This window comes from Hemitrygon akajei, chromosome 7 (assembly GCF_048418815.1).
Source record: "Hemitrygon akajei chromosome 7, sHemAka1.3, whole genome shotgun sequence".
In the NCBI taxonomy this organism is placed as follows: Eukaryota; Metazoa; Chordata; class Chondrichthyes; order Myliobatiformes; family Dasyatidae; genus Hemitrygon; species Hemitrygon akajei.
The window spans coordinates 145623865-145635978 of NC_133130.1; the positions used below are offsets into that span (position 1 = coordinate 145623865).

The 12114-nt window shown below is 39.9% G+C and overlaps 1 protein-coding gene across 1 annotated transcript in view; it reads left to right on the forward strand.

Moving 5' to 3' along the window:
- The window catches only part of pnpla7b (patatin-like phospholipase domain containing 7b), a 331521-nt gene that overhangs the window by 137308 nt on the left and 182099 nt on the right, over positions 1-12114 (forward strand). The window contains exon 21 of the mRNA XM_073052200.1: positions 4049-4124. Within this exon, the coding sequence (XP_072908301.1) occupies positions 4049-4124 (76 nt within the window). The remainder of the gene's footprint in view (positions 1-4048; positions 4125-12114) is intronic.

Here is a 12114-nt window from a genome sequence, read left to right on the forward strand (position 1 = left end):
TCAGTTATTGGAAGAGCGTTAGGCTACAGTCGGTCAGCGATCGGAACAATTTTAAACTATAACGGATAAAGTGAGCATAATGGAGCATGTGAAAGGCCCTGCCCCGATGAAAGCTACAATTATTACTAAGCAATGCAGTGGTTTAATTATTGAAATACATGCGTTTCTTAAGTGTTTTATATGTATAGAAAGGTAAAATATATACTATACACTAAGACAAACGTTTGATTAACTGATGCTAAATAACACCGGATGTACTTGTTCCAACTTGCGTACAAATCCGACTTAAAGATGGACTCAGGAACGGAACTCGTACGTAACCTGGAGACTGCCTGTAGAGAGCAGTATCGTACATAAAGGAGGGCTTCTTGGGCATCAGGGTGATCTTTCAATTTTTGGCATTTGCTTTGTCTTTGGTGTTTATAATGGATGGTAAGGTGAAATTGCAATAATTGTGCAAAGTATCGGAGAAAATTTAGAGCAAAAGCGAAGGTATTTGGCTCATCGTGACCATGCCTGACAAGAGTGTTGCATAGCTCAGTCCCACCTTTTAGCAGTTGATCTATAGCTCTGCAGATCGTGTCTCTTTGAGGCGGGTTATGAATGTACTAAATGTCCCTTTCTAGACAGCATTTTGCACATCTCTACTTTGAATGGGATTGAAGAAAAAAGCATTTACTTTAATAAATAACTGTCACCAATTGAGGATATTAAGACAAAGGCTTGCAAATGCTGGAATTTTGAAACTAAAATTCAAAAATGTTATTATTCTTCATCAGGCAGTGGCTAGAATGTTTGAGTAGCTGAGGGCAAGTTGTATGGAGATGTTCAAGGCAAGTAAAGGCACACCAGGAAATTAATAGAAGGCAGGGAGCAAGAGGAGATCTCTGGAGCATAAGGATCAGCATGGATCTGTGTAACTTTAGAAAGCCTGTCGACCACAAATCATTTTTTCCTGGTTCAGATATCTTCTTTTCAAACAGGGGTATACTTACTTGCCTATGTTGTAGGTCCAGTGATGATCTGGTTAATATTTTGTGTGTATATCCTGGTCTGATTGTCATTCCTTGAGCTTGAGTATCAATTAAAGTTCACTTAGTTCACCGGTGAAATAATTCTTCATTTTAATTATCACTTTTAATTGGGCTTTAAATACCTTTGATAGGTGCTTCTTTACATAACTTAAGCATGGTTGGCTGCTCAGTTATTATCATAATTATAAGAGTTCTGTATGCAGATGCTGGTTGAAAGGTGAAAAGTTTTATTTGAATGATGCATGTGACATTTCTGGAAGCATTTTATTCAATGTGCTCAGCAAGGGGCTCTGTTTCCATAGTAATCGTGGCCTGAGTCATTTCATTTTACAGCAAAAGCACACCTCTTTAGTTGTTTTGCTAAATAGTGTTCAGAAATTGATAGACTCATGCTTTCCACAGCTTTACATCTGTGAAGCTGAGATTGCTATCATTTTTAAAGAAGTGAATGTGATTAGGTGAAACTTCCAGGCATGAAGTGGTGTCTTGTAGATTACCAGAAATGAACAAATCTGAAGATTATTTGAAACCTGAGAGGGTGCGTTGCGCACTTGCAAGTACTTGAAAATGGACCTGGGGATAAAGAATTTGATAGCTTATTGTGAAGATGAGTGGAGGAAAGGCACTGTGAAGTCAGTACTCTTTGGTCCTTGGATACATAACCTTGACAACCGTCTGATGAACAAACTCCAAACAAGTTACAGCTTACTAAATTTGTTCTTAATTTAGAGGGCTTGTTAATGATAGTAGATGTTGGTTTCAGTGAATTGAAACATTGTGTAGGATACAGGCAAAGAGCAACAAGTCCTATAAACTTGCCTTGCATCAATACTTACTGGAAAAATATCAATCTTTATATTCAATGGTATAGTTTTAAAAGTGTCTTTAACATAAATATTCATGATTACATGTAACAACTCCTTCAAGTTATGAACAGTTGTCAGGAATGCAACTCTAAACATAACTTGGGGATGACCAGTAATGTGGAAAGTGGACATATAGGAAAGGGTATGGGAATCAGTTTGACTGGCTACCTCTTTCACAAGCGCAATAAGCTAAACATCAACCTTCTGTCTGTATGACTGTATCACATATAATTGGAAGATCTGATCGGGGCAACGGATCAGTTCATCTGGACATTTAATTAAATCATATGAAAAGAGTCTCTAATCAATTACTAATAAGTTATATCACTCAGGCAGGTTTTGGGGTGGTTGGTGTGAAAAGTGAAAGAATTGGGTTACTGCATAGTAGTCGTATTAGAATTTGGGAGTTGGGCTTTATAGAGTTATAGAAATTTAAGACCTGTGTTCAGGTTAACTAAAAATGTACTTTGGATTAATCAGTCTTTCCATATCTTGGCCCATAGATTATCGGTTAAGGCTCTTCAAATGCTCATTAAAGTACTTTATATTGTTGTAAAGGTTTATGCTTCCATCAGCCTTTCAGTCAGTCAGTGAATGAAAATGGCTTTGTCAGATTCTTTCTATTTCTTCTCCCAATTAACCGAAGTCAGTATTATTCTCACTGTTTACCCAATCGAGCCTCTCACAGAGTCAGACTGATACAGCACAGAAATAGGCCCTTAATCAAACCCATTGCTGTTGACCATGGTGCCCACCAAACAATTCCATTTTTCCTGCACTCGGCCCATGTCCCTCTAAACCTTTCCTATCTCATGCACTGATCAAAATACCTTTTAAAGTTGTCATAATTTTAAATTTGTTTATATCTTGCCTCAGCCTCCTGTGTTTCAAATAAAATAACACTTCCCCAACCAGCCTTTATTCGCAACTCTAATCCCACTCTCACAACATTCTTGTAGATCTCATCTACACCTCCTCAAATGTGAATTATAATATGCTTGTAGTTGGTGAATAGAGCTGTCCACAGTTCTAGCTGTGCAGTCCTGGTCTAATTAGTGTTTGGAACAGGTCAATCATGACTTCCCTGCTAAGTAGTGTATTCCATTGCCAGTAAAGGGTCTATTAGTGGTTATAGCCTTCACAGGGCCTGTCTTGCCGCCTTCACTGATCTGTGGACATGCACTCCAAGATCACTCTACTCTACATTTCCAACCATTTCTTACCTTGCTTCCTTTGCCCGTATGCATTACCTCATGTCTCTGCCATTTTTTTGTGCCATCCTAGCCATTCTGTTGGTACCTTCTCACAGCCTGGGACTTCCTCATTCTTGACCACTCTGCTTAGGGGCATCACACTACCCTGCAGGATCCTGCTATTGAGAACAGGGTAGAAGGTCTTTGATATTTAAACATAGTTTTACCACACATGAATGCCTGAACTAGTAAGTGTTCCATGCCAAAGCACCAGGATCCTTCACCTTGATGAGTGCTCAAACAAATAAGATTTATTTCTTAAATAAAAAAAGAGAAAATGGTGGATGCACTCAGCAGGATGGGCAGCATCTGTGGAAAAATATTTGTTGACCATCACAGCATTTTTTAAATTTCAGATTTACAGCACCTGTTTTATTTTCAATGCTTCCTTCCTCCATAGCCTTTGAACAGGATTTTATCAGCTCGACCTGTGTCTGAAAGGCTCTGGAAAAAGGAGGCCTTACTTATGGACTTGAGCATGAATTTATTCGGAGTGGTTTTAATTTGCTTTTCACATCTCTTCTATGTAAAACAGAGAGCACCCACTTGGTGGGAGACTACATATGTTTTATGCACATGTCATGATGTTAAAAACTGCAGTTTAATGAAATTATCCCATGTTGCTTTTGGGAAATCATGACACATTGCTTTCTTTTCATTACTTTTAGTTATCTGCAATGTTTTTAATTGCTGAACTTTAGAATTCCCTCACTGAACCTTGCATCTCACTCCCTTCAGTCCCTTGTTTTCAAAATTCTTGTAACCTAACTATAAAACACTTTGGAATGTTTTATTTTGTTAAATATGCCTCATAGGTGTAAATATTCATGGTAGAATGGTTATATCTTACAGTGAACAGTTACAAACTTCTAAAGTGTCAATATTTATTTTGAAGGTGGTTACACGACTCATTCATCTGTTGGGCCAGAAGATCCTGGGCAACTTGCAGCAAGTCAGTGGTCCATTAGCAGGTAAAGACTAGCAAGTTGTTGGATCCATGAATGTTGGTCTTTCAAGTCCTTGCTTACCCTGTTGGCAATTCAGTCATTCCTTGTTCCTAGATGTTTTCCCAAAAACTTACAAACTTTTCTGATTCAGTTTTCTATTCAATTTTCTTTCATATAAGTGATTGAATTTTCTTTAACCACCCTTTTGTGTTTTGCACTGCTTGAAAAAGATTTCTCTCATATTACCTGTAACCCCCTGGGTCGCCTCAGGCTCACTCAGCTCGTTCTCATCTAGGGGGAGCAGCCTTCGGCCCCGCCAAACTGGGTAATCAGCTGGTGTGGATGCTGTGTGATGTCCCCGCCTCGCCAAAAAACAGACAGGACACCATATGCGATTAAATGATTACAATTTATAAAGATTACTATAACTAAGTAATTAATAACGATACAGTATACATGAAGGAAAAGAAAATAAAGAAAAGGCGCCAAACTTATCAAAGTCCAAACCACTTCGTGCACAACCGTTGGAGCTCTATTACTGAAGTCTTCTGGCCACCATTCGATCCCCTCCGAACTCCTCGACTCGCAGCTCAGGACCACCCGAAGTGGTCAACCAAGCACATCTATCCTCGTCTCCTCTTCTCGGGGTACCTCCTGGCCTCGGACCCCCGCTTGGGGTCCGTTCCTCTCCCAGTTTACAGCATCGAGTCCTCTCTCTCTCACCCCCTCGCCCAATCTCCCCAAAAGCCTGCCAACAATCGCTTACAGACTCAGAAGAAAGAACAACATTAATCCCAATTGGTTAACAAAGGAATACAATTCTCGTTATCAGTAAATTTTAACCCAAACAAGCTTCCAGCACTCTCTCGCAACAAAGAAGCATTCCTACTTTTAACAAAACAAAGAAGCCATTTTGATTAACATACGCAGTAACAAAGAAAAAGAAGAAACCCAATTTACATACACAAGGTTGTTCCAGACTTTGTCCTCTGTTTCTTGACACTTCCAGCAGTGAGAGCAGTTTCTTGTTCATTTTATTCAAACTCTGTTTGATCTTAAACATCTCCATCAAATCGCCACTCAGCCTCTTCCCTTTAAGAGCAATCTCAACTTCTCCAGTTTATCTACATACATGAAGTGTCTCTTTTCCCAGAAATATTGAAAGGACTTTAAATTTTTCTGCTATTATGGTCACTATAATTGAACTCAGTAGTCCAGCTGTGGTCAAATATGTTTCAATTTACAATGCCTGTTATTTACACAGTCATAGTCACACACCTCTCCCTGTTCTTCTGCTTCTTGTAGAATTGTCTTTTGTATATTACTTTGCCTTTCCTTATTCCTTCCACCAAAATATATCATTATAGTACTTGGCACTAAACTTCAACTGCTAAGTATCTGCACATTTCATTAGGCTGCCTGTATTATCTAGAAGACTATCGTTAAATGTAGGTGGGTGAAATTTTCTGCATTTGCAGATGGTCTCAAACTGGTATACAATGGGAAGTAGCTAGGAATTGCTTTTTCTCCTCATAAGCTTGTTGTCGGACAGCCTTGGGAATGGCTAGCTGCTCACAACAACTTGTGTTTAACTGATAGCTTTATAACTGTAACTTTTAGTTTTGTATTACGCTGCGAAATACTTCAGGGTATAATGGAATAATAAAGGGTGGTATAAATGATTAAGTATTCATTTTTCTCCATAAATATGTTTTGATAAAATTTAAATAGCAAAATAATTTTAATAGTATACTCTAACATTAATTATCCAATATTACCAGTTTCATTAGTATCTTGCTGTACTAATTCTAATGATGACTGTACACAATGTCCTTGAGATCTGCTTAGGTATAAAATTAAAATCCAAACCAGCTATTAGCAACTTGGACCCGCCTCAAAGCTAAAGTCTTAAAATTGTTCTGGTACAAAAGTTGCACCTATAAACCCAAGACAGGCTCATGTAACTGGGTGATATTGGTCTCTTGACATAGTGCCAGCTTTGGAAGAGAACACCTGCTGGCAGCAGGCTTGGTGCCACCTGGAAACTGGGGCAACTGAGCACACCTTTGCTTGGCTCTGAGTTCCACACACAGCTTTCTGTGTTTGCATATTCCTTCAGGAAACAGAGTATTCTATTGAGTCTGCTGGCTCTCAGAGCAACTCATTCCTACCCTGACTCTTTCCTGTTCACTACTTTTATCACATTCCCTTCAATACTCCCACTCACTTACACTTGGGGGCAATTTACAGCAACCAGTTAACCTGCCAATCCTCGCATCTTTTAGGATGCAGGAGGAAATTCAGAGTTACAGGGAGAACACACAGCACCTGGGTGGCTGCAGCTTTGTAGCAGTGATTCCACTTTTTTGGAGAAGCTGCTGATCTCTGGGAGTGGCATGGAGTCAGCCAAGTGTCAGCTGAGGAGCAGCAGAGGCCAACTCTATCCAAAAGGGTAGCATCCAGAGCCATTTAATCCGGGTATATTGCCTATGTTTCTCCTCTCTGCCAAGCTCATACTACTTACATTCATGGATCATGGATTGGCAGAAAGTCTTTGACCAGTGAGCTGGACCTTCCCTGTGAATGTCAGTCTTCAGTCCATACTGGTTTGACCCCGAGGTTACCAGAAGTTCTCAACTCGGTGGATACTGGGTCGGAGGCAAGTGAATCGGATTGCAAGGGGCCTTCTCAAAGCATTGAGAGCAGGCAACCAGTTGGAGTGCTGGTTTAATTTGGCTGTTTCTTTTTACAAATGGCGAATATTTTGGAATGAGGTCAGATAGCATTGCTCACTAGACTTGTTCATAAATTGTCTGATCCAACTTAAGTTGGATGACTTTTTATATATATGACTGAAATCCAGTGCATATAGTTTTCCTCAATCAGTTTAGTATCTTGGATGCAGACAAAGACTAGAGATTTAAGCTTCTCAAAGATTAATGCAGACTGACTCGTTAAAAATGTTGATGGCATGCTAACCAATTAGAGATACTGGCTTAGGATGACTTTAATCCAAAGCTGGATTTGAGTAATTTCAAAAAAAAAGGATATCTCATGCTGATATCTGAAGAAATGCATATGAAATTTTGTCCAGCATTTCTCCTCTGATTAATACCATCCAAGTATGTTTACTACACGATTATTTTTTTATTTTCTTATATGCACTGTTGCTTAATAAGACCATAAGATATAGGAGCAGAATTAGGCCATTCAACCCATCGAGTCTGCTCCACCATTTCATCATGGTTAATCCTGGATCCCATTCAACCCCATACACCTGCCCTCTCACCATATCCCTTGATGCCCCACCCAATGACGAATCTGTCAAATTCTGCTTTGAATATACCCAGGGACTTTGCTTACACTGCAGTCTGTGGCAGAGCATTCCACAGATTCACCACTCTTTGGCTAAAAAAAATAAAATCCTCCTTCCTTCTGTTCTAAAAAGTCGCTCCTCAATTTTGAGGCTGTGCCCTCTAGTTCTGGATACCCCCAACATATGAAACATCCTCTCCACATCCACCTTATCTGGTGCTTTCAACATTCAGTAGGTTTCAATGAGATGCCCAAACATTCTCCTAAATTTCAGTGACTGCAGGCCCAAAGCTGCCAAACACTCCTCATATGTTAACTCCTTCATTCCCAGAATCATTGTTGTGAACCTCCTCTGGACTCTCTCCAATGACAACACATCCTTTCTGAGATGTGAGGAACAAATACTCCAAGTGCGGCCTGACTAGTTTCTTATAAAGCTTCAGTGTTACATCTTTGCTTTTATATTCTATTCCCCTTGAAGTAAATGCCAACATTGCATTTGCCTTCTTTACCACAGACTCAACCCATGAATTTACCTTCTGGGAGTTTTGCATGAGGACTCCTCTGCACCTCTGATGTGTGAATTTTCTCCCCATTTAGATAATAATCTGCAGTATTGATACTGTTATCAAAATGCATTGTTGTACATTTCCCAACACTGTATTCCATCTGTCACTTTTTTGCCTATTCTACCAATTTGTCTAAGTCCTGCTGCAATTGCATTGCTTCCTCAGGACTACCTACCCCTCCACCTGTCTTTGTATCATCCGCAAACTTTGCCACAAGGCCATCAATTCCACTATCTAAATCATTGACAAACAATGTTGAAAGTAGCAGTCCCAGTACTGACCCCTGAGGAACACCACTAGTTACTGGCAGCCAACCAGAAAAGGCCCCCTTTATTCCCACTCGCTGTCCCCTGCCTGTCAGCCATTCCTCTATCCATGTCAGTATCTTTCCTGTAAACCACCATTGGTTTTTATCTTATTAAGCAGCCTCATGTGAGGCACCTTATCAAGTGCTTTCTGAAAATCTAAGTAAATGACATCTACTGCCTCTCCTTTGTCCACCCTGCTTGTCACTTCCTCGAAGAATTCTAACAGATTTATCAGGCAAGATTTCCCTTTACAGAAACTATGCTGGCTTTGACTTGTTTTACCATTAGGCTCCAAGTACTCTGAGACCTTGTCCTTAATAATGGACTCCAACACTTTCCCAACCACTGAGGTTAGGCTTACTGGTCTATAATTCCCTCTTTTGTCTTCCTCACTTCATAAAGAGTGGAGACACATTTGCAGTTTTCCAGTACTCTGGGACCATGCCAGAATCAAGTGATTCTTGAAAGATCATGACCAATACATCCATTATTTCCGCAGCAACCTCCTTCAAGACTCTGAAATGTAGGTCATCTGGTTGAGATGACTTATCCACCTTAAAATCTTTGAGTTTGCCTTGCACTTTTTCCTTTGTGAGAGCAATGGGACTCACTCCTGCTCCCTGACACTCACAGACTTCTGGTGTACAGTGAAGACTGAAGCAAAGTACTTGTTAAATTCATCTGCCATTTCTTTGTCCCCCATTACTACCTCCCCAGCATCATTTCTGAGTGGTCCAATATCAACTCTCACCTCCCTTCTTTTCTTTCTAAAACTGAAAAAAAGACTTTTAGTATCCTATTTTATATTATTGGCTAGTTTGGCCTCATATTCAAGAGAAAATCTGCAGATACTGGAAATTTAATCAACACACACAAAATGCTGGAGAAACTCAGTAGGTCGGGCAGCATCTGTGGAAAAGTGTATGTTGACATTACGGGCAGTTTATTATGTGTGTTGCTTGCCCTCATATTTTATCTTTTCCCTTTGGTTTTTTTATTTGCCTTTGGATGGATTTTAGAAGTTTTCCAATCCAACTTCCCTGACGAAGGGTCTCGGCCCGAAACGTTGACAGTACTTCTCCTTATAGATGCTGCCTGGCCTGCTGTGTTCCACCAACATTTTGTGTGTTGTTGAATATCCAGCATCTGCAGATTTCCTCGTGTTTGATCCAACTTTCCAGTCACTTTTGTGACCTTGTATGCCCTTTCCTTGGCTTTTCTGCCCTTGTCAGCCACGGTTGCCTAGCCCTGCCATTTGAGAACAACTTCTTCCGTGGGACATATCTATCCTGTGCCTTGTGAACTATTCCCAGAAACTTCAGCCATCTCTGCTCTGCCGACATCCCCACCAGTATCCTCCTCCAATCCACCTGGGCAAGCTCCTAACTCATGCTTCTGTAATTCCCTTTATTCCATTGTGATACTGATACATGTGACTTGTGCTTTTCCCCCTCAAATTGCAGTATGAATTCAATCAAATTATGATCACTATTATGTAAATTGATATTGCAGGTATCAACAAATGAAGCTGCTGCATTTATAATGTACTTCCATCTCCTTCAGAAGTCAAAGGTGCTACACAAATGCAAATGTTTTCTTTAGCTCCAAGCGTATTTCCTGAACGTGGTCCCTTTCCCAGCTCCTCAGTGTGATGAATCTCTTTGCCTTTCTTTGGTCCTCCCTTTCTCCTGCAATCTGTAAGCCTACATGCACCTACTCACTTTTAAAAACTCTGTGTCTTTGCCCTTGTGGATTTCTTGGTAAGAATTCAGCTTTGGTAAGAGTCAGCTGGCTCTTTTTCAAACCAAGTTTGTTGAGATCGATTTTTTTTTTAATATATTGAAACCATTAATGAACAACACAAACATACTTCTGCTAAGAGATATAGGTGGCATGTCAGAGTAAGAAAGAAAAGGTTAAAGTAAACAAACACTTGACTATGACTGGTGTTTACCCGCAACTGTGAGCTAACTGCCATCTTTCTACACAGAAAGTGTTGGGGAAAATTTGGTTCTGAAATATGGAAGGTCATGAACTGAAATGTTAATTCTGATTTTCTCCAAGATATTGGACAACATACTGCATATCACCAGCTTTTTCTTTATGTCAAATTTCCAGCATCTGCTGGTTTTTTTTTTGCTGTTAATTTGAGAGGAGCTGTTGAGTTGGTCATCTCCCCACAACATCTTACAAAACATTTCATGTCGCTGTGCTATTTTCTTCCACTGGACACCTCTTATGTTGGGAAAATCGAGAAAGTTACAAATGTTGGAAACCTGAAATGGAGAAAACGATGGAAACTCTCACGGCAGGCAGCATCTGCGGAAACAGAAGCAGTTAATGCCTCAGTTCTGACGGTGTCTTGGACCTGCAACATTAATAGATTCTCTTTCCACAGATGTTGTCTGAGCTGCTGAATGATTCCAATATTTTCACCTTCTTTCCTGAGCTATTTACTAATGAACCCAGTGACTTACAGCTGTCAAAGCATAGAAGGCAAGGAAGATTCACATGTACAATTGATTCTCTCAGTGCCATCCTGACACACATTCCCTTTAAAGGGAAGCTGCAGTTACTGGGGGAGATTCTATGAAGGATTCCAGCAGGTGAATTTTTTGAAGTTCTCCTTTCGAAACTGAGATGAGAGCCAAACACATGGAGGCTGGCAAAGGATGCGATCCAACGCAGTTCACTGAAAGCAAACATTTCTGAGCTTTTATGATGTTTCTTTTATTTTTGCTTTGTGGGAATTAGCATTGGTTCAGGTGTGACATGCCACCTACATCTCTTAGCAGAAGTATGTTTGTAAACAAATCTTGTGAAATATAGATTATTTTTAGTGGGCTGAGTAGTTTTGGTAAAATCTGCCTTTTGTTATGCAGATTTTCAAGTAGTATCGCTGCTTGTAAAAACAGGCTGAAAACTACTTTTTGATGATTCTCTGGAGTCTGTTGAATGCCTAAGCAAATCTTTTTTGTTTTCCATAAATTCAGTTGATCTGTGCAAAACTTGCAGCAGTAGAAAAAAGTTGACCTGTTTTCATGACTGCTTAAAAATCACTTTATCATAGGTTGTTATGGTTGTAGCCTTGAAACGTTATCAGTTTTGTGTGTTTTGCAATAGGTATGTAAAGGAAGATTGGTGTTCATCAGAACACCACTCCTCTTGGAAATTTGTTATCAACTGGATTTGCAAAAAAAGCATGTCATTCAGAATTTTAAATTGGGTGAAGTTGACAGCCCAACTTAGAATTATAGAATCATGCAGCAGGGAAACAGACCATTTGGCCCAACTCATCCATGCTAACCATTGGGCACCTCTCTCTGTAACTGTCCTGTTTTCTATCACTCTTTATGCCAAAGTGAATCAAATGCTCATTGCAAGACTTTTAAAATAGTGTCAGTGACCCAACTTCAACCACTGTCTCAGGCAGTGTGTTCCAGGTACTTTGCACTCTCTGGGTGAAAAAAGGTCTCACTCATATATGCTCTAAATTCCTTCCCTTTTAATTCTAAATCTATGTCTTCTAACATGAGAAAAGGTTCCTTGCTGGCCCCTCTATCTATATCCCTCATTATTTTCTATTCATCAGTCGTGCTCCTTCAAAACCACCTTCACTTTAGGGAGAACAGACCTAGCTTCTCCAGTCTCTCCTCATAACTGAACTTCATCCTGGTGCATCACCTCTCCACTCTCCAGTGCTCTCATATCCTCCTATACCTTGGTGACCAGAACTGTAGTACTCTAGCAGAGGTCTGATTGAGGTTTTATACAATTGGATAATTACGGAGGTTCTTCTGTAGGCCATGCCCCAACTAATGA